The sequence below is a fragment of the Vulpes vulpes genome, chromosome 16 (assembly GCF_048418805.1).
Source record: "Vulpes vulpes isolate BD-2025 chromosome 16, VulVul3, whole genome shotgun sequence".
Taxonomy (NCBI): domain Eukaryota; kingdom Metazoa; phylum Chordata; class Mammalia; order Carnivora; family Canidae; genus Vulpes; species Vulpes vulpes.
Window position 1 is genome coordinate 58,498,634 of NC_132795.1, and position 23,324 is coordinate 58,521,957.

At 48.3% G+C, this 23,324-nt stretch overlaps 1 protein-coding gene across 5 annotated transcripts in view; it reads left to right on the plus strand.

The window, feature by feature from the left end:
• LARGE1 (LARGE xylosyl- and glucuronyltransferase 1) overlaps positions 1-23,324 on the plus strand; it is a 527,056-nt gene that overhangs the window by 133,687 nt on the left and 370,045 nt on the right. For all 5 annotated transcript variants that reach the window (XM_026010946.2, XM_072741868.1, XM_072741869.1 and 2 more), the window contains exon 2: positions 6,641-6,828. In XM_026010946.2, coding sequence (XP_025866731.1) covers positions 6,723-6,828 — 106 coding nt within the window. In that variant the 5' untranslated portion in view covers positions 6,641-6,722. The remainder of the gene's footprint in view (positions 1-6,640; positions 6,829-23,324) is intronic.

Consider the following 23,324-nt stretch of genomic DNA (forward strand, 5'->3'; position numbering starts at 1 on the left):
AGTGAGTTTACTCACTTACCAGATCACTTACCAGAGATCGGTGGTAGCATCTAATAGCACTTGACTGCCCATTTGAAACCAGACGTGAGTAAATGGAACAAATCTGCCTGCTTGATAGTGCAGTTTCCTACCCCAACATCTGGCTTCCCAAGTACAGCGGTGGTGAACAAGTATGGTCGTGCTCATCGGAATGAGTGGATTTTTCCAGGCTAGTACGATTGGAGCGAAGGAGGGCCAAGGGGAGGCAGGCGTGCATGCTTGCAGGGGGAGGCTCTAAGAATGAATCATGGCCTCTATGCCGAATGAGAGAGAATATAAGGAAAATCTAGGCCTGGATGGGCAGTGATGAAGAAAGCTTGTGGACTGAGGTTCCAGAGGACAGTGAAGAATTTGTGTGATGGCAGCCTGGGAAGGCTAATGCTGACGTTTGAGATTTGGGAGGTTGTGCTGGTTTTGGTGACACCACGTCTTAGAAGGTAAATTTGGTCCATGTGAAGTGGCATATATTTTGAACTGACCGTTTCTATCATGGAATCGAGGTGGTGGGGGGAAGAGCTTGTGGGGGAAACTGAGGTCTTCAGAGAATGAGAGGAGTAACCAGGAGTTGCCAGATGACAGGGACAAGGATGGAGAGAATGATGGTGGGCCACAGAGGGACAGGGTGCTCCTAAGAGGGAGGGCCGGTAAGAGCTGGCAGACAGCTGGAAGCCAGGAGGACAGAGGCCCACTTCCCAGCCACTTGGTATTTGTGGGAGAGGTAGGGGGAAGGGTTCTCCTTTGGGGAAAGCAGTGACCCTGGGACAGCTGTACTTTCACACAAGCATTGAGCTGGAATGGAGCCAAGGGAAGTTGAGGATAAAGAGGAATTTACTGATGACCTAGTGAAAGTTCCCCAGGATTCCATAGCAGGGCTTGGGAGGAAGGTGTGGGCTGGCACTTGTCAGAGGGAGTAGTTTGCATAATGAATATCCAGGGAGGCTGCTGGCTGTCACTGACATATTCAGTCATTGATCCATTCAATAAATATTTCTTGATCTCCTCCTAAGTGCTAGATACTGTGCTAGCAACAAAGATAACAGCAGTGGCCAAAGTAGACAAAGTGCCTGCCCTTGAGGCCTTGTGCTCCGGCTGGGGAGACAGCCCGGTCGTCACTTGTGTGTTCTTTTGCACAGAACTGATTTTCTCTTTTTTCAGGAAGCGCTGGAATTTGAGTCTCAGGGTTTCCAACAACTAAATCAGTGTCCTTAGCCTCTCTTGGTCTTCGAGGTGGGCATAATAATGCCTCGGTGGGAGGTGGTGGTGCCATTCAGTCATTCAAACGTATAAGAAGTGTCTCTGTTGGGAGGTCAGGATGGGTCATCAGAGCCACCTCTAGTCCATGAGATGCTTCTGTTTAGTTAGAAAAAGGCACTTTTCCTTCTAGAAACTTTCCTTCCATTTATCAGGGACCTGTAGATAATAGATAATCGACAAAATCCAGGGATGCCTGGGGGGCTCAGTGGTTGAGCATCTGCCTTCAGCTCAGGTCTTGATCCCGGGGTCCTGGGATACAATCCCGCATCGGGCTCCCCTCAGGGAGCCTGCTTCTCCCTCTGCCTGTGTCTCTGCCTCACTCTGTGTCTCTCATGAATAAACAAATAAAATCTTAAAAAAAAAAAAAGATAATCAAAGTCTAGGATGTGATGGATTCCCTAGGGCCCTGGAAGCCCCTGCAGGGGTGAGGTGAGGGAGGGGGTTCAGTTGGAGCAGTGGGAGGCCAGCCTTATTTATGAATAACTGGTTAGTTACTCATTGTTTTAGTGGAACTGGCCTCTCAAACTGCGATGTGCACTCACATCCCCTGCGCTCTTGTTAAAATACAGATTTCAATCCATGGAGCTGGAGGTAGTCGGCGGGGGGGTGGGGGGGGGGGACCGGACAGACTGCAATTCTGACAAGATAGGACCCGCCACCAGCTGCTGCCTCTGCTGGTGGTTCAGGGACCACATTGTGGATGAATATGGCGAAGTATATAAAGTGTCATCTTACTGCTAGTCTCAGGCAGAGGCTTCAAACAAACACTACAGGGCCTGGATCCTTTGCCCTTGAGGGGTTTTGGTGTAGTGAAGAGAGATTAATGCCAGGAAATGATTAGAAGACAGTCATGTGATCAGGAATGTGCTCCTGACAGGCTTTGGAGTTTAGAACAAAGGGAGGGAGCCTCTCCAGGTCTAGACTTGCAGGGAGGTGTTCCATGGAAGCAGGAAGAACTTGAAATTCCTCCAGAGGTCCTGCAGAAGTCCTGCAGAGGAGGAGAGACTGGCAGGGTATTGCAGCTCTGTGAGAGGCCTGGGTGAAGGCATGAGGTGGGGATATAACACTCGCCCTAGTACAGATAATGATAGGACAAAGCTAATGTCTCTGAAGGGTCCGTCTGCTGTAGGACCTGTACTAGGAGCTCAGGGAGGGCCAGCCCTGTGCCCTCTCAGGAACTGGGACAGCATCTTGCAAGAAAGGTTCACTTGGGATTCAGACAACAATATGGGACCAGCAGGATTCACCCAATCTTATAGTTACAGTCGGTGACCTGAATTTGTTACCTGCCCATTGGATCAGTTTGGGCTCCTGAGTGATTGTGAATAGTTTTGGCCATTGGGTTCCTTAGACTTTCTGTTTGCTTCTTTTAGAGATTATTTAGATTGTCCATTCCCTCTTCGTGTGCAATATTTTTAGGGAACTCACACATCTTGAACACCCGTGAAAATTCATTTCTAATGATGCTGATTAAAAGACAACCCCTCGGGGCAACTGGCTGGCCCAGTTGGTAGAGCACATGACTCTTGATCTCGGGGTTGTGAGTTCAGTCCCTACATTGGGCGTAGGAGCCTACTTAAAAATAAATAAATAAATAAAAGATAACCTCCAGTGTTGATCAGATCTGTATTTGGAATATGAGCTTCTGATAATCTTTCAAGTGGTAGCCAGCCATCCCTGGAGGCTGTATTCCCAATGAGGATCCTACAGATCTTAAATCACCACATCTTGCACACAAAGTAAACCTAACATGTATATTCTTGACTGTCTGCATTCAGGTCTTTTGAATCACATGCAATATAACAAGACATGGCAAGTTTTAAAATATTTTTAAGTTATAAAAACACCTATTTTTTTTGATAAAATTTGGGAAAAATACGTATTCATATATGTTTAAATTATCCACATCCTCTACTCACAGATAACCTATAAGTTTTATGCCTTTTTTCATATATATAGTTATATAGGTATTTATACACATGTATGCAATGTGTTACATTTTACTTTCAGCTATGAATGCTGCTTTTGTGGCTTTAATAGATCATAATTTTTCTTGCTCATGCAATGGTTTGCATACGTGTGAATTTCACTGGTTAAGACGAATGGGAGAAGACAGAATAATAGATGTTTAGGAGGAGAAATTGACCAGTTTGGCCAAGGGATTGGGTGTTGGGTTTGAGGCAGGGACATTTTTGAGGTGACTGTTGGTGCCACCTTTTTTCTAAGGAGTCTGTCTCCCACTGAGCAGGCAAAAGCAGGTTCCAGGCTGGTTTTCTCCCAATAATCCATCAACATTTGCACGTGTGTGGGAGGTAATTTCCAGCCCACCCTTGGTTCCTTCCTTCCTTCCTTCTTGTGTTGATTCCTGTATTGACTTCCTGGAGTAACTTCTGATATAAATTGAGATTTTTCTTTAAAATGTGTTTTTAGTGCATAGAGGTGTCATTTAAAAGTCAAATCCATGAAGGAATATTTTTTACCTGCTGGGTTTAATTTCAGATGCCAGTGTTATCATAAAATGCAAACCACCCTAGACTGTTTTAAAACTTTGGGACAAATTGTGCCCGTTGAAATTAACTTTTGCAGATGGAGCGAGGAGAGGAGGAAAATAAGTGTTTTAAAGAGTTTTTAAAAAATGCTTTTAAATATTAATGTTGCTTGAGTTCAGCTCTGTATATATTCCTATAATCCTCTGAAGTCCAAATTCACCTATAACTTTCCAGTTTTTGTTGTGTCCATTGTACTTTTCTTTTTTCTTTCTTTGAATGATAGCAAACAGTGGTGATATATTTAACCCTGGGAAGAAAATAATCAGAAGATTCAGTATAAAGGATTGAGGTTAGATGAGAAGGAAAATGATCCCTGGCAAAGGTAGTTAGAATCAATCAGTTCCTTAGGGAGAGGAGAGCCTGAGGAGGTGTCTCTGCCTTAGGTACATGTAACCTTTGGCCAGTTGACCTTTCTAGGCCTGTTTCTCATCCATTAAATGAGGTTGAAAACTAGTTCCTATCTCATAGGTTATTTTGAGAATTAAACAGAAGGCACAGAAAAGATCTTGAGACATGATCTGTGTTGCTTACTGCTCGTTGTCATTGCTACTATTATTATAAGGGTCATTCTTTAAAAAGATTTTATTTATTTATTTGAGAGAGAGCACAAGCAGGGGGAGGGGCGGAGGGAGAAGGAGGAGCAGGCTCGCCAGCTGAGCAGGGAGCCTGACAATGGGACTCGACCCAAGGACCCCAAGGACCCCGAGATCATGACCTGAGCTGAAAGCAGATGCCTAACTGAGCCCCCCAGGTGCCCCTCTAAGGGCCCTTTTAACATGATGGCATCTCCTAAAGGAGATTTGAGGAGGGTGCTTCAGGTTGAGATCACCCATTTGGCAGTGACAGCCAGTGCATACTTGTTGGGATCTGTTTTCTCAAGAAGTGGCTGCTCTTTGGCTCTCAGGAAGAGGTGGGGCCCCCTGCCATATGCTCCATCCATCTTTGCTCAACACTTATTCAAGAGCTCTCTCATTTAAGACTCCAACAGAGAGGGCATTGCTTCAAGAGGAGGGAAATGAAGCTTACCCAGTGATGGGGGGGTGGCCAGTGCCATGGCTAGTCACGTGTGGAACTGGATTTGAATCCAGAGCTAACTGCATAGCCTCTTGTCCCCAACAAGTTTTTCCTGTGAGATTGGCCAGTGTCGGAGTGATCCTCATTCATAGTGACTCACAGAGTTTGTGTGGAGGGTTTGTTGCCCATGCTTCAGAATGAAAACTTTCCATGGGGAACTTTTTTTTCAAATCCACATTCTTTGAAGGGATTTTGATGTTTTGGTTTTACCTTGTAGTCTATACCTTCCAGCCCTGTGGTCATTCATCTGTTTCAGAGGAGGGCCACTTAGAAAATCGTGTCAGGGTGGGTATAGAAGAAAGCCTGGTGTTGACAGTTGAGATTGGCTCCATTAGGTGTTCATTGCTAGCAACTTGCTGAACACAGACTCCTGAAGCTGGGGAGGACTGCTTTTGGTTAGAATCTGATTCCATTTATTTGTTCAGTAGACAGTGATCATCTAGCCTGCAGGTGACAGCAGGATGCTCAGGCTTAGGGAAAGCAAGGTGAGCGGACAGGGTGTCGCTCTCTCGGGAACTGCAAGGCTGATGGGGAGGGCAGACATTCAAGACCAAGACCACATCATGTGGGGTTTAAGGCTCATGGCAGAGGGAAGGACATAGTGTGGGAATACCCAAGGGGACACCCACACCAGCTTTTTCATGGACGTCTGTTCTTTGGGGCTGGGAAGCCTGCAGTGGCTGGTTCTGCTCTGGGAGGCTCCCAACACGGGGACTCCTCGCTCCTTCTGCAGCCAGTGTGACATCAGTGCAAGGAGAGAGGTGGAGACAGATGGCATGGCCTCTTGGTTTATAAATTCCTCTATAAGGCACATGACCTGCAGTCAGATATGCAGGTGAGAGGTCATGGCCTGTACTCTGCCTGCATTGACCTTCTCCCTCTTCTTTGAACATGTCTCAGCAAGTCTTGTAACCTGAGGCCTGGCTTTCTGCAGGCCTGTAACGGGTTATCTGTGTTCCTCTGCTTTTTCTGCACATTTTAATCATTTCCGTGCTTTTCTGGACATCTTTTTCCGTTTTGAAGGCAGAAGCGATTAAGATAGTCCTTGGTGAGTGTTTTCAGGTCATGAGCTGTGATGGGGATGTGGTTCCCTGCAGATGGTGTTGTGGCTGGTTTGGTGTCCTCTCCTCTGAGTGTGCAGACTCTCAGCCGTCAGTGCCTTGCACAGCTCTCCTCCGTCCCCCTCGTCTGGGACTTGGGAACTGTTCTACTACCTTGACTGCACATGGATTAGCCGGCGACTTCATCTGTTGTTCCTCTAAGGTCCATGCCCGTCTCATTCGTTGCAGTCTTGGAGCTCCTGTGCATGTTTCATTTCGGCCTCTCTTGTTAGACTATGTCTCCCAAGCCAACCTGTGTTCCGGTCGTTTTTGGAAATGTGGCACCTGGTCAGTGCTTGGTATCTACAAGGTGCCAACTAAGTGCATTGTTAGTAAGTATGTTAGTTCAGGCTTTCAGCTAATCTGTACTGTAAAATACGTGTGTGTGCGTGCACGAGGGAAGGAGGGAGTCATAGTTTTTAATCATCTTTTATTTATTTACATTTTAAAGAGCTGTCTCTGTTTTGAGAGACTGGAAGACTGTAGAATTGTCTTTGGGATGGAAGGTTAGCAAGAAGTCATGCACAAGCCACATTTCAGGATCTCGGGGCTATCGCTCCTCTGCAATTTGTATCCATCCACGGTGCTGAGAACTCAGCCCTTCCTCTCTGCTCTTCCTTTCAGAAAGTATTATGAAGGAGGCCGAGGACCCCGTGCTCCGGGCAGAGAAGCGGCGCTGGGATTAGGGGTTGCCACTTCTGAGAGGATGCTGGGAATCTGCAGAGGGAGACGGAAATTCCTGGCTGCCTCACTGACTGTTCTCTGCATCCCAGCCATCACCTGGCTTTACCTGTTTGCCGGGAGCTTTGAAGGTAAGGAGGTGGCTTCCTTACAGGGAGAGGGGAGGAGGGAAGCAAAAGGCCCCTGGCTCTCCCAGAGTCCTGGGAAGCCCCTCCAGGTTGTCCAGTCCCAAACTGTCACTTCATGGAGCAGGAGGCACATGGGCAAGGGCCCAGACTTGCCCAGGTTTACACAGGCAGCAGGACCGAGTCCAGAGTGAGGAGGACAAAATAAAAGCAAAAGCAAAATGAAGTGCACCTGAATTCAGTGAAATGGTTGGGGGGGCGGGGGGCAGGGAGTGACACAAGTGTCAGAAACCAGCTCTGCGAGTTGATCATTGTGTCCATAGGGGATGAAAGGTTTGGGCCCTGGAGGGATGACATAACTACTCATGGAGCCAGATGTTTCATTCATTCTTCGGTCTGTTCATTTATTCACACATTTCACATGTTGTTGTTACTGCTGCTGCTGCTCATGTAGAGCATCCACGCTGACCAGGTGCTGGGGAGGTGGCGATCACAGGTCTGGACGTGCGCAGTGCGGTGGAGACGCGCAGGGCGGCACAGGACCACCGCACAGTGTCCGGGCCCGGCCAGCCCAGTGTGCCGTGGGAGGCGGCTGTGGGAGCTGTCAGGCCGGCCGGCCGCACGATGCGATCGGTCACACTGGCCGAGGAGATGAGTGCCGCAGAAGAGCTGCCCTCCCCAAACAAATAAAAACAAACGCCAATCCCTGTCACTTTCCAGAAATCAGTAGAGAAGACAAACCCCGCCGTTCCTGCAGCCAGCAGTTCTGAGTGCAGCGCGGCATTGCACTGTCAGAGGTGGTTTCCTGAGCTTCAGGGGGGAGGGGATGGCACCATTGAGGAGGACCCTTCCTTTATATTTACCCCCACGGTTGAGTTCCAAAAACATCTCAGGTGAAAATCCGTCTCAAGGAAGTCACTAGTGTGTTTTCTTTTCCTCCCGAGATTTTATTTATTCATTTTTTGGGGGGGGGGGTGGGGGGGTGGGAGGAGGGGCAGAGGGGGAGGGAGAGGGACAAGCAGACTCCATGCTGAGTGTGGAGCCTGACGTGGGGCTCGACGCCACAACCCTGAAACCATGACCTGAGCTGAAATCAAGAGTCGGATGCTCAACCGACTGAACCACCCAGGCGCCCCTACCCTCTTTATTTTCAAAGATTTTATTCATTTTTAGAGGAAAGAGTCACTATTGTGTGTTTAAACATTTCCTTTATGCATGATTTTTATTGACACCTCAAGGCTACCTTTTAATTAGGAGTTCCACCTCACTCTCTGAGATTGACTCAACTGAATATAATCGAGGTGGCACCATGTGCCTGCAGTGCAGGGGAGGGCCCAGTGCCACACCCATCCCTTCCCTGTCCCACACGTCCCTGGACTGGAGGAGCTCCTGTCTGAGCAGCTCAATGGGGTAAATTATGCCACAGCAGTGGATGATTAGATTTTGGCAAAGAGATCAGAGGGAGGAAGGGGAGTTGCTGTTGATCCTAGAAGAGACAGAAGGAAGCATTGTGCCAGGGATGTTGGAAGAGCCCTTGTAAAAGAAGGCTGAGAACATGCCGTGCTGGTCCAGGGTTAGTACATCAAAGTGCTGACTTTGCCAGTATAACTGGACCCAGTAATGATACTTATAGTGTAATAATAATAATAACAGTAAAGGGGATGATTATATTTCAGGCATTTCTGCGGCCAGGTGTTATTGCAAGGATGTTGCACGTGTTGTCTGTTTCTCCATCATAACCCCTTGTAGTAGGTACAGAAGAGGAGGACAAGGCAGGAGTCCTTCAGTGATCTGTCCAGGGCCCCAGAGCCAGTCAGGATGGGCCTGGGTTATTGGACTTGAGATCTGGGGTTTCTAACTACAATACCATGGTGTAGATTGGGACCTCAGTGAGGTAGAAGACTTTGGCAAGGGGTTTGTCAAGGTGTCACCTGCCCTTTCTGAGTGCCTGCGAGGGAAATTGCAGAATTTTGATTTGCAGTCATTGTTGGAAACCCAACCCCAAATGATTTTGGCAATAAGGGAACTTAGGGGGTAACAAAACCAGTAAGTTCAAAGGTAGGGGGTGCTTTAGGCAGGGTCGGATCCAGGGGCTCAGGTGATACTTTTGCAGCTCAGTCTCCCTCCTTCCCTTTGCTCTACTTTTCTCTGCCTTGGTTTCTTTCAGGGCAGTTTTATGTACACAGAGGAAGAAGCTTTAGCTTACAACTTAACCTCACCGGTGCCTGTAGAAAGAGTTCTTCATCCCCCTAATTCTGCAATATGCCTCTGATTAGATTGCCCCTGGTCAGTTGTGGTCCAGAGACCAATCACTGTGGTTGGGGGAGGCTGGTGAGGCCAGCTCTGTACCCTCTGCTTCATTTTCATCATAGGGTAGAGAGGAGTTCCCTGACACATGTGGAGTCAGAATGGGGGAAGCGTGGCCCCCAAAGGTAAGTGGTGCAATTTCTCAAAGAGGAGACTGGGAGTTGATCTGCGATATGGAGAATTCATAATCGGCTGTGCTTCGTGATAGGTTGATGTCAGCTGGAAGTCTACCTTCCAGCATCATGCTATCTGTGCCCGCCCTGGCTGATGGAGTGACGATGATCCTCAACTTTGAATGATTTTATTAGCCTGGCAGGTAGATGATGGGAAACGGGGGATTAAGGAAATAATACTCTGAGGTGAACTGTGGAGACTGGTGGAGGTGCCCTGTTTATCAACATGATGCTTAATCATAAGCCCTCCCCTGGGGACTGAATCACAAACTGCATTAAACAGGGGCTAGATGATGGGAGCACATTAACAAGCATTCTTGCTAGGATGACAAACATTATAGGTGTGTTTTACGGGGTATCAATCTGCAGCTGGACCACAGCATTTATTTCTGGGTGTCACAGTTTAAGAACAATCTAGACACGTCAGCACATCAAGGAGAATCTAGGTGAGTGACAGTGCCAATTCAAACCTTGTTACATACACAGTGGTGGAAGGAATGGGGGCTCTTTACCTTGGAGAAGCCGAAACTCCAGGTGTACATGATCAGCTTCAGCAAGCAGTCAAGGGGCTGTCACCCGAAAGAGAGATGGCCCCAGAATATATGGAGGGACATGGCAGGGAGCCAGCTGTCAAGCTCATCATAGTAAAGGATCATCACTCTGTCCAAGGCTGGAGTGAGCTGCCCTGAGAGGCAGTAAAACACCTAATGTGAGAGGTGTGTACACGGGAGTGCAGTGAGTGGGCGGGCGGCAGCTCGGCATCAGGGCTAGGTGGACAGGATGACCTGCTTGACCTATCCTGACCCAGAGATCCTGAGACTCTAGGAAAGACAGTCTTTACTGGGAGTCAAAGGGTACCTCCTTGCAGCCCCTGCCAGTTTACAACAGACATCAGTGGATTTCCAAAAGAGCCCATGGAGACATTCTTTTCTCTGTAGTTAAACATAACAACTTTGCAATCCATTTATTGACACCCTTGAGTTTTCTGTTTCAATGCAGGTGGAGCCATAAATAAAGGACAGGGTTGCTGCCTGCATTCATGAAAATGCTATTTATACTTTATGCGAGTTTATTTATTTTCCAACCCTGTTTAATTTCAGTGGATCTCCTGGAGATACCGATGCCCTCAGCATAATGTTTTGAAGTTAAATGACACACAGGAGCAAGATGCATCGAGAGTGCACTAGAAAGGGGCGGAGAGTGGTCTCAGGCACCACAACCAGCTGAGCCAGAGAAGCTGGGTGATTGGGAGTATGGTCACTGCTCTTTTTAGGCCTTCATCTCCTGCTGCATGAAATGACATAAAACTGAAGGGGCTGTTGGGGCACTGACATTCTAGAACTTTCCTAAGCATCTGATGTGCATGAATTGGAAATGACCAGAATCTGCCCCAGTGAATGGGAAGTGTGCCTGGAAGAGGGAATCGGCTTCTTGTGATTTGCTCCAGAGTGTGGATCCAGGATCAATGTGTAAGAGTTATGGGAAGGCAGGTGTTGTTTTAATATAAGAAGGAACTTGTGTTGTAATAATTAGATTTGCCAGGTGTTGGAGGCCACCATCTGGGAAAGCAGGTGATGAGATCCCCATTCTCAGAGCTGTTTGTCAAAGGCCAAGTGACCGTTGGTTCAGGATGCTACTCGGGATGGTTTTGCTGGTCCTTCATCTCCCCGCCACGGCCCCGTTCCTAAACCCTAATTCCTTCGTTTCTTCTCCAATCCGCCTTTCTTCCCGTAGCATCTCAATGACCATTCCCAGCCACCCATCCTTCATGCTCAAAGCAGCATATCTTCGCTTCCTTCTTCTTTCCCTGCAGCCCGTGCTTGCCACTTCCTGTTGAACCTGACTGTGGCCTCTTGTGGCCGTGTCTTTGCTTTCTGCCTCTGAGTGGCCGTGACCCTGAACCAGCCAGTCATGCTCCTCCTGTGTGGCCATGACTGGTGCAATGTCCTGAGGCCTCACACCTGCCTTCCACCCCCCGGAGAGCAGTGGAGCCGGGCTCAGTCACCGTGCCACTCTGTCCCTCTTCTGCTGCGCTGCCTCCATCCCCTAGCATCCCCTCCCCAGCCTCCTGGACTCCCTTCGGGTGCGGTGCGCTGTCTGGTGGCCGCTGGCCTTCCCAGGTGCTGTTCCTTTTCCCTGGGGCACTGCTACACTTCTTTGCTGGGCTGACTTCGACCCTTGGGGCTCAGCTGAGCCCGATGGCACCTCACCTCTAGCTAGGTTGGCTTCCTCTGCTGCTGTCTCCAAACTCTATATACTGTCCTTTCTTCACACCTGCTTTACTTTTATTGTTTCTCCTAATCCCGTCTTCACAAGTGAGCACAACCATCAGGAAGGAAGGGAGTGGTTCTGCTCCCCGCCCCCCCCCCCCCCCCCATCCCTAGGGGAGCCAGGAGAACTGGTTGTTGAATGAGTGAATGAGTGAAGAATGCCCTCTTCTGGATTTGAGTGCTGACAATGCTCACCATTGCCTCCTGGGTTCTCTCCAGACTCCTGGTCGTGGTTTGGGGTCTTTCACAGGCACTTTCCCATAGCCTCTGATTTCCGTCAGAGGCTAAGGCAGGCCTTACTTCTCACTCAGGCAGACCCCCTTCTGTTTTCCTACTTCTGTATTTTTGCTCTTTGTTTCTTCTGCCCAGAATACGGTTCTCTGGTTTTGCACCACCCTTCCTCCCAGCCAGCATCTTCAGCGCCCATGTTCAGCGTGTGATCCCATGTGGAAGCTTCTGTGACGGCACTCATCAAGGGGTATTTTGCTTGTTTGGTGTCTTTCTAGCACTTGCTTTTGAGTTTTGTGAGACAGGGGACTGTTTCACTCATCTTTACAGTTTCAGAGTCTGGGCATCACCCTTAGTGGGTCCTGAGTGTGAATGTAGACTGGGAAGGAGTCTGGATGTTGAAGGAAGCAGGAACCACTGGTCTCTTCTGGGGGCTCTGAGCACCTGTGATTTTGAGATTATGGCTCAGAATATGGCTCCAGGAGCCTCACCTCCCTTCTGGATGTGATGTTAGTTCTGGGACTTGAGGAATTCTGCTTAAACACACATTTATTTGAATTTATTTTATTTTTTTAAAAAGATGTTATTTATCTATAAGAGAGAAAGCAGGCGAGCAAGCAACAATGAGAGAGCCATCACAGAGGGAGAGGGAGAAATAGGCTCCCCCCTGAGCAGAGAGCCTGATTCAAGGACTGCATCCCAGAACCCTGGGGTCACGACCTGAGCTGAAGGCAGACACCTAACCGACTAAGCCACCCAGGCACCCATTTTTTTTTAAGGTTTTATTTATTGGGGGGGGGGGAGGCACAGAGGGGGAGGGAGACTTCCCTATTGAGCAGGAAGTCTGACTCAGGGCTCAATCCCAGGACCTTGAGATCTGACCTGAGCCAAAGGCAAATGCTTAACTAACTGAGCCACCCAGGTGCCCCTGGTGTTTTGTTTTTTTAAAAAAATATTTTATTTACTTATTTGAGAGGGAGTGAGAGTACAAGGAGTGGGGCAGAAGGAGAGGCACTCCCCGCCAAGCAGGGAGCCTGATGTGAGGCTCCATCCCAGGACCCCGGGATCATGACCTGAGCTAAAGGCAGACACTTAACTGAACCACCCAGGCTCCCTGCTCCATTTGAATTTAGATCATGCTGATTATTTTCTTCTAGAGTCACCTCTTCCCGTGGGTATGTGAGTTTTACTTGCTGGGTGTGGTTCTTTCTCCTCTGCCCATCGAGTAGATGGTGTTCAGCTGTTAGTGAATTCCCAGCATGTGGGAAAAGTGTGCTTTTCAGCCATTCAGAAGATTGTTCACACATGCTGCCCTCTGATAATTTATAACCAGCTCCATGCAGACGCTTGGTCCAGAAGCTTTCTATGGTCAGGGAAGTAGGCCGATGCAGGTGTGCGTGTTATTTGACAGCACATGTTCTTCGGAGGATGCAAAGTCCTGAACATTTAAAACCCATGTCATGGGCGGCCCTGGTGGTGCAGTGGTTTAGCGCTGCCTGCAGCCCTGGGATCGAGTCCCACATCGGGTTCCCTGCATGGAGCCTGCTTCTCCCTCTGCCTCTCTCTCTCTCTGTGTCTCAATAAATAAATAAAATCTTTAAAAAAAATAAAACCCATGTCATGAGAAGGCACAGGATATTGATTTTTGGACTGATTTCAGCCCGCACCCACGTTATTTAGTTCACTGTTCATGCCGTCCTTATCAACACAAATTCCTTCTGAAATGAACGGTTTCTTGGGGTCCTGACATTTGACTTGAAGAGTTGCAATAAGAACCAAGGAGTTGTAAGTTAAACTTTTTTTTTGCCTTATGACTTTGGGGGATCAGGGGCACAGGAACCATGGATTAAAGGGAGCTGGTGCTGGTGGGGTGTCTGTTATCCAAGCAGAGCTTACCAGACATGACTGATTCCCCAGCCCCATGTCCACTTCCCTCAGCACAGGACTGTGATGGGATGTTGGTGAGTGTGCAGGGGGCTGGTGAATAATCTGCTCAAGGTTTCAGGACGCCCTGGGGCTAGGGTCTGTGGCAGTGGTGATGCAGCTAGGCCATCCTGCTTTCCTGCCAGTGGCCCAAACAGATCCCTTAATGAGGGTTTTACGGGGTGCAAGAACACGCGGTGCTGAATGAAATGGAAGTGAAATGGAAAGCATAATATGCTTACTGGCTGTCTTTAGTATGTCGGAAATGAGGGGCTTCCCTGCTTACTAGCTGTAAGCCTCCGAAGCACCTGAGGGAGGCGGCGGTGGGTGGAGGTCATGCCGCAGGCCCCGGGGCTGCACTCATCTGTGCTTCCTACCTTGGGCCCAAAAGCATCTCCTTAAGCTCTTAGACTCCGAGGGTAGTTGAAATCTGTCACAGCTGTGTTCAGCTGTGAGGTGGTTGCTAAGGTGACCTTTGCTTTTCTTGTGCCAGCTTTCGATCATCTAGCATTATCGGTAGTCCTGCTGGGGTGGAGCAAACAGCCCCGATGTGGCCTCAGTTGGCTGCGCCTCCTGCAGGAGCTTGTGGTTAGGACCTTTGTACCAGGTGTTAGGAAAAGCTGGTATCTACTCATCAGCCACCTTGTATTAGTTTCCTGTGGCTGCAGTGACAGAGTCCCAGATGTTCGGTGCTGAAAGAACCACAAATGTATTGTCCTACGGTTCTGGAGGTCAGAAATCTACAGTCCAGTGTCATTAGGCTAAAGCCAGATGTTGGCAGGGCTCGTTCCTTCTGGAGGCCCCCAGTGAGGATCCATCCCTTGGCTTTTCTCAAGTGCGGAAGTGTAGCTCCTTCAGATTACTCTTTGACTCTGAGCTCTGCTGCTGGAAATTGTCACATCTCCTTCTCTGTCCTATCCTCTTAATAGGACCCTTGTGATGGATTCCAGTGGGCCCACCTGGATAGTCCAGAATGATCACTTCATCTTACAAGCCTTAATTTAACTATACCTGCAAAGTCCCTTCTGCTATGGAAGGTAACAGATTCACAGATTGTGGGGATTAGGACATGGACATATTTGGGAGTCATTATTTGGCTCTCCATATTGCTTGGTCCTATTCTCAGCATCCCCTCCATCTTGTGACTCTTTAGAGACAAAACAAAGGGGTGTTGTACCATCTCTTCTCTTTTTTAGATATCTTAATCCTGCTCTAGGAGTTTGGAGTTCTATAGTTTTAATACATAGAAACATCGAGCAGGACTTACTGCTCATGAAAAAGGTATTGAATTCAGATGTGTTCAAGCCATTTTAAACCATAATATTTTGTCTATAACAGATGTTTAACCAATAATGACACTTAAGGTTTTTTTGAAAAGGACAGGAACTTCTGCTCTTTGGGGGTGCTGGTCTTAAAGTGATTTTAGTTATTTTTTTATTTCAAATGCCAATTTAACCAAAGAAGGGGGCATTTCATTTAGAGAGGGCTCTTGACGGTCTCTTAATTTTAAGTAAAATATTTTGTATTGCTATTTTGGAATACGATTTGCTGTTATCACCTGAAGCTGAACATACTCCATGTCCCATCAGTTTCTGTCCCTAGTCATATGCCATAGAGAAAATGTACGTATGTACATTTTCAAAAAACACGTACAAGAATGTTCACAGCATTGTTTTTGATAGCGCCAAAGAGGAAAATACTGAAATATACACTCACAGTATAATAAACACAAGTAGTGGCATGGTTATATAGTGAAGTACTACAGAGCAATGAAAATCCTCACGGATACCATTGAGCAGAAAAAGCAGACACAAAAGAGTATATATATTGTTGGATTCCAATTGTATAAATAAAAAAAACAGACAAAAGTTGATTGAGGTATAGAGACTGTGGCATGGCCAAAGGAAGACTTTGGGACACTGGTCATTAACTTGTTAACCTGTGATTATACGGGTGGGTTCACTTTATGAATATTCACATTTTCATTTTCACATTTTTCATCTGTAATTCACTTTTCTGCATGTGTTTTCTTATTTAAAAACAACTCTATAGGGCAGCCCTGGTGGCTCAGCGGTTTAGCGTTGCCTTCAGCCCAGGGCACGATCCTGGAGACCAGGGATTGAGCCCCATGTCAGGCTCCCTGCATGGAGCCTGCTTCTCGCTCTGCCTGTGTTTCTGCCTCCTTCTCTCTCTGTGTCTGTCATGAATAAATAAATCTTTAAAAAAAATAAAAACAACTCTACAACTCTTGATAGTTAACTGAATTTGAAGAGATTGTGTGGGGTTTGCATTCTTTTCAGATAAAAGAGGCATTTTATTAACCTTTGGGATTTACAAATCTATGTCATTGTTTAACTTTGAAATTCAAATACTTTTTAAGCATGAAACTTTTCTTTTGGGATATATACTTGACACTTCTATTTAACCACATTTCCTTTTTTTTCCCCCTCCTGATCCACCTTACCATTTGGATACACACCGCCCCCCCGCCCCCCGCACTCCCACCTTCTGAGGGTCTGATCACAGCACTGATTTAAGATCTGAAATTGGCTCCTGAGACCTTAATTCTGAAAGCATGTTTTCATCACTTTGAGACAAGATCAGTGTTCCTGTCGGAACTCTGTCAGTGACCAATTCCAATTAATATTAAAGTGATACTATTTCTTAATATGGATACCAAACCACATTGGATAAAAGCTCCCACTTGCATTAGTCATCTGACCTGCGTCGTTATAAAAACCCTTGTGCCTGGAAAAGAAAGACACTTCTTATTGTAAGCAGCATGAAAACATGGAAAGGGTATGTACTATTTAAGCCATAACCACAGTGGAAAGGACAGCAACTGCTATCACTTCGTTAGACAGAAATTGGTTGCATCTGGCCCGAAATTGTGTTGCGCTTGGCCAATGCGCTGCTTTTTACCATTGCTGACTTGATTATTGACCATTAACACTTGGGGAGATTGCACATAAAAATCATGATTTCTGGCCTTCCTTAACACCATGGAAAGATCTAGCAAACCAGATGCCCCTTCATCCTAGTGGCCACTGGCTGGAGCTGAGTCATCCCTTCACATGGTGCATGAACACTCCAGTTTGTCACAGTGACATCATTCCCGGCTGATCCCTGAGTCGCTCTGTGTGCTTGCTGTTTTCCGCAGACCCCAACTGAGAAGGAAGAGCTCCTGGTATTTCCTGATGTCACTCGTTGACCCTGGCTGGCTCAGTTAGACTTTGCGTTTGGACGGCTTGGCTTACTCTGTGCCATGTGCCGGGCTGGGGCTGTGACCTGCATTGTCTCCTGTCTCCCCACAAGCAGCATCATGCTCTGCCCATTTGACAGACAGAAGCCGAGGCTCAGGGTGTTGTGCTCCTTGGCCGAGGCCACCAGCTGGTAACTCGGGGAGCGGGCATTCGGACCCCAGCCTGGGCTGATAAGGCCCCCTCCTCCCACACACACTGCTCACTCTCAGTGACCTGCAGATATGGAAACATGTGGCAGAGGAGATTGTCAAGTCTGTACGCTCAGGTTTCAGTCAGGGCAAGGCAAAACCCTGTCTTGGTTGAGAAGACAGACCCTTTTCTGTGGCTAGTGGGATTCTGGTCAGCCAGTCTAAGCAGAGAATTTGATTAGTCTTTTAGGGCAGTTTGCATTTTTGCCTCTGCCATAGACACCTACAATTAAGAGCAGGAGGGCATTTTAGGATTCTTCCAGGCAGCCTTGCAACCTAAGCAGATAAAACCTTTGAAAACCACTTGAGGGCTTCATCCAGGGCGGGGACTGCTGGGGGAGGGGGGTGAACGTGTACCCGAGTGAGCAGGTTGACAGTAGACCTGGTCCTTGACATCACTGAAGGTCCATTTCTCCCCCATGGAAAGGGGTGCATGGTTGCAGCTTCTGCATGTTGTGAAGGCTGAACATGGTCCTTCTACGGAGTATGGTTGTTTAGGACGGGTTCGTTTTCTTCCCCTTCTGTTTTCCTGGCGTGTTGGAAGGCTATCCTGGGAGAGATGCAAACGATCACCCACTTGGTCTTAACCAGGCCTGCGGAGGCCACTGACGTCACTGAGAACTGTCCAGACTAAGTTCAACGCCTCAGCCGGTGGTGCAGTTGGAACCATCGCTCAGTCTGTAGCACCACAGGACTCGCTACCCACCTCTTCATATCCCTTTTAGAAAAGACAAAAGAGGAAGGTCACACTTGTTCATTTTTGTCAATCTGCTTTCTCGCACATCGGCAGCACTCCCTGTCTGTGTTGGGGGCAGGGGATGGGGACACAGACCTACACCTGTGGTCGTAAATGCACCTGCAGCTGCTGGTGGATCCAGGGTCCATGTTTGCAGAAATGAAGCTGTTTCACATGGGTGTCCTATGGTGAGAACGTGAAAGAGTAACAGGAAAGGACCATCCTCTGATGCCACGTTGAATCACCTCTATAATAAGGTTTGTCTTCTAAGGGCTGTAGCTGAGTCAACACCCCTGGCTCTAATTCCCAAACCTCCCCTTAAATGCTGGTGTCCTCAGCTGAGGAATCTAACCTCTCTGAGCCCAAATTGCTGCCTCTAAAATTGGGGTGCTGCTCCCTGTTTTACAGGGCTTTTGTACAGGTGAGAAGGAGTCCATTGTGCCTAATGCAGAGTAGACTCACAGAGTCGTTTGTGTTCAGCTGTGTTTTATATGCTGACTGTGCTCTCTGAAGCAAAAATCACTTAAGGACTCACCGGAATCAAATGTTTAAGGCTGTGGTGTTAGGCAGTCTGGCACCATCGGGATCCTTCTTATCTTTCCAGGGGGGACCCTCCTCCAATAATGAGGATTTGTCAGTTTTGCTCCAGCAGAGGGCACTCCACGCCCCATCTCCTGCCTACCCGTGAATTCTGCTGGAGCAGGTGTGGGGCATTGAAACTTTGCCCTGATGTCCTGGGCAGGAGGCCTCTCCATGGCCCCAGTATGTAGCCATGATGATCCGTAGCATGGTGCTGCTGAACAGAAGCTTTCTCACGTACATTTAAATAAGCCTCCCACAACTCCAGTAGGGAAGGCGGTATTCTCAGAGATGAGGTAACTGGGCTTCACAGCCATTGGTGGATCATTCGAGGCCATTGATTCATTCAACAGACACAGCCAGGCACTGTAATGCAACACTGGGGATCGGGCTTTCCATCCCAGGAGCCTGTCCTCTTGTGGCCTGGAGTTCCCTTTCTGGTGGAAGGGGAGAAATGATTAACGGGTAGCTTTCTGCTCTGCTGAGTGGTAGCAAATGCTACAAAGAAAAAGATAACATGGCGAGATGATGGTGAGCATGTCAGGGGAGGGGTGGTTGGACAGTCCTTGGGTGATGTTTAAGCAGAGCCAGGTGGAGAGAGGGGGAGGGACATTCCAGGCAGAAGGAACAGTGGGATGTGGAGAGTGCTTGACGCCTCTCTAGAAGGGCAAGGAGAAATCCGGTGGGCTGGAGAGGGAGTGGGCTATGTCAGGAAGGTAGGTGGGGGCACCACATGGGGGTGGGCCTTGCAGCTCTGTACTCTGATTCCTTCATCATCCTCAGCAAGTTTATTCCTTGGATCTCCCTTTGGCTGCTAACTTCGAGGAACCTTCGAGAGTGTTTCCTCCTCCTGCCTGGGAGCAGGTCCCTTAGATCTCTGTTTCCAGAATGGCCAGATGAGCAGAATCACCTGGGGCATTTGTTTCATGTGTAGACTCCGGGCCTATCGTGGGGCACAGAGGAAAGACCAGTTCCAGGGCTCTGGCCCGGAAATAACCAAATGCGGTGCTACAGCCCCGGTGCCAGTGTTTTCAACAAGTATGTCGAGTGAGCCTTCTCTTCTGGGAAGTTTGACATGATTCTGGATCTTTATAAGTTCCCTTCTTACTATGGGTGGCGGGTCTCAGCCCGTCTCCAAGGTTCATGGGCTCTAGGACTTGGATTTGGTAATGATCAGGTCGGTGATGACAGCATGGCTTGAGTGCCTGCTGTTTATCTTCTGCAGAAGCCCAGCTTTATGCTTTATCTGTGACATTTAAGTCTTCGTCCTCACGCCGGGTTCCCCGGGGAGATAGTACCTTTGGGTAATACACTGTTTGTGCTTCTGTTCGGCCTCTAGTGTTGGATCACACTCCACTTCCCTCCTTTGCAGAGTTGCCGCATAGATGAGAATAATGGTGCACGTTGCTCAGAAGAGTGCCTGGAGTGCTGGGTAACCTGTTCTTGTACTAGTATCCACCCTAATTTTGGCACCCTGCCCTCTGTCGTCATCTCCAAATCCTTAGTGTTTGGCACAGTCCCTGGTGTACAGTCGTTGCCCTGCAAGTGTTAAAGTGCCTACACTGGATAGTTCTAGCTCCTGTTTATGGAGGATTTATATGGGTTCTTTACTCATAGTAACTCCTCTGTTTCTCAAAACCAAGAAAGTAAGTACCGCCAACCATCCCATTTTATAGATGGGGAAACAGAGGCACAGGAGCACTCAGTAGTGTGCTCAAGGCGTGAGAGCTAAGGCGGAGCCCGGGCAGTCAGTGTTTGCCACGGTCTCTCCAAGGTTCCATTTGCCTCTTCCATGGATGTGATTGTAGATCTTTCTCTCTTCTGTCTTAAGTTCCCTCCTTCCCGCTTCATTCTCCGTGGAGACTGGGAAAAGCCATCCATTTCCCTTGTACGAACAACCCTTCACATGTCCTTGGAAAGTGTCCTAGACCAAGACTTGGAAGGTGGTAGAGTGTCCAGGTGTGTTTACCTCTCTTTCCAAGCCCTGGATTTTCTATGCCCACCCCTTGGGCTTACCTGCCAGTGGCTTCTGCCTCGGTGGTGGTTGGATGCAGGCTTCAGGGACAGATAAGGGTCGGCCTGTTCCGAGCAGTAGAGCTAACTATTAGCCTGTGCTGTCCCCCACCCAGAAACCATGCCTATGACTTAATGCTTCCCGGCATGCAGGGCCTGGCTCACTCCAGGGAGATGGGTCGGGGGCAGGCTGGGTTCTGAAACTGTTCGCATCCATCCAGAAGTGAACATAGGCAGTCCTGTGTGCTACACATGGGAGCCGGTTGTGCGGTGGCAGTGAGTGAGACAGGTCTGGGTAGAGCAGCGTCTCACCTACGGCTGGATTTCATGTTTTGGGTAAATATTCCGAGGTGAGGGGCATGAACGAGTGGATAAGTAAGGATCTCAGGGAATATTTATGAAATCTTTGTGTCCCTCTCACCACCTCTCTCTCTCTGTCTCTCTCTCTTTTTAAAGATTTTATTTCTTTATTTGAGACAAAGCACAAGCCTGGGGTGTTGTCAGAGGGAGAAGTAGACTCCTCACTGAGCAGGGAACCCGATGCGGGGCTGATCCCAGGACCCCAGGATCATGACCTGAGCCCAAGGCAGACACTTAACCGACTGAGCCACCTCAGTGCCCCATCACCTTCTCTCTTAATAGAGTCCTGCCTAGGTGGCTCTCTGAGTGGAAAGGATCTGCCTTTTCCCTTTGGTCTCCCCTCTGCCCCAAACAGTCTCAGCACTGTTTTTCAGATGCTTTGATGACAGGTGGCAATCAGAAAGAGACCCTTGAGTTGCATGTCTTCTCTGCTCCTTCGCTTGTTCAGTCCTCAGGTGAAATCCCTGGGCTCCTTCAGGTGCTGAGACCATCTCTCCTGTCCGCCCTTACTGCCGGGTGATGACAGTTTGTGCTGGTGAGCACGGGCGCTGTGTGCTGTTCCCAGTGCATGTGTTACTTTTTGCAGCGCTCCTTTCTGGTAGGTCCTATTCTCGTCCTGCTCCTACAGATTAAGTGCAGGGTGCAAGGTGTTGGGAAGCTTGGCTGGGGTTGAGGAGCCAGTGAGTGCAGACCCAGCTGGTGCGGCTCAGGGCCTGTGCTCTTAACCACACACATAGGCACTGCCCTCCCTTCTGTCTTGGTTGGTAGCATGCGTGTGGCTCTTCCTCTGGGCAGAGCACAGGACCAGCCACAGGGGAACAGAGGAGAGTATGATTATTCCAGGGCATGGGGTTGTAGAAATACAGAAGTGCAGATGTGCTGCAGGTGCTGTGAGAATGCAGAGCTCAGTGGGCCATGTGTGGGCTGTGGGTCAGAAAGGGCTTTACAGGGAAGTTATCCTGGAGCTATGTGTTGAAAGGGCAGTAAATGTGTCCTGGGGATTCATGAGAGCATTTCATCACTTGGGAAGACACAGTGGAGGGAAACCACCAGGACCAGAGGGAGGTGGGAGGTGTCTCCTGCGCCCCATGCTCTGTCACGGCCTATCAGAGGAGTGTGCACCCGGATGTCAGGATGGAAGGAACATCGGGTTTTGCAGACAGAAACCTCTGGGTTTGAAGTCTGCCACGCAGCTGCTGTGTAACCACAGAGAGCATCTTGCCTTGTCTGTGCCTCTGCTTCTGCATAAATGGGAACAGCACTATCTTTGTCCAGATTTACTACGAGAGCTGAGTGTGAAGGTTTAAGTAGGCACCTGATGCATACAGCACACTCAGTGAATTGCAACTGCTTGTTTTATTATTTATTTATTTATTTATTTATTTATTTATTTTTTGTGGGCTGCACACTCGCATTTATTTTATTTTGCTTTTCCAGCTTGTTTTGTTTTTGATGAGATCATCTATCGATCAACTTCAGATCTGTAATTGCAAATCAAATATAATCTAAAAAAAATCTCTGGCACATAGTTGTTGCCCAGTAAATATAAATCAAAGGGTGGACTTGTTAGCAGGGCCTAATGGGAGAAAACACAAAATGAGAACACAGGGCAGTCAAGAGGATCGTGCAGGAGGGTCACCTGGCTGGTATAGGGTGGTGTGCACTTTCTAAGGGGCCTCTCCAGCAGCTCCCAGAGTCCGGCTGGGCTAGCATTCTTTCCCTTAGAGAAAATTAAGATCCAGGGAAGCTGAAGTCATTCCAGTCCTTGGCCTCTAGAATGGACCTCATCACCAAATGGCCATGTGGCAGGTCATGGTCAACTCTGTTTCCTGATCTGGACGGAAGTGATGCATATCTGTCCCGCCGACCTCAAGGAGTTGTTGTGGGGATCAGATAAAATAGTCCACAGAGAAGAAAACTAAGAAGTACGTAAAGCTTAGGAATTGTACTACCAGTTCCTGATTTCCCGGGGTGCCCCTTCTGAGTCCATTCCTATTTTCTAGGAATAAGGAAAATGTCTGGAAACTATTTTTTGGTCCACACAAGGATCTTAGCATAGGAGTCAGAAAGAGGAGATGCCTCCTCCCTCTGAATACAGCTGAGGTCTGCAGGGTTGAAGGAGGCACTTTGTCCCAGAGGAGAATTTCTGAAATGATCACATTTGCATTGTAGCTTGACCTCCCACCTTTGCTGTCCCAGCTCTCTGCACCCCCTCGCGACGCCCCCCCCCCAAGCTTCAAGGCTCTGCTGAAAGCCACCCTGTTTTCCCCAGACCTTTCCCCAAAACCTTTTCTTCCCATCCTTTCGTGTTTGGTCCTTCCTGTGCATTCTCTCTGGCTTGGCTGGGCATTTAGAAGCAGGATCTGCAGTCTGGTTTTGCTTTTGTTTTTTTTAAATTTTATTTATTTACTTATGAGAGACAGAGAGAGAGAGAGAGAGAGAGAGAGAGGCACAGGCACAGG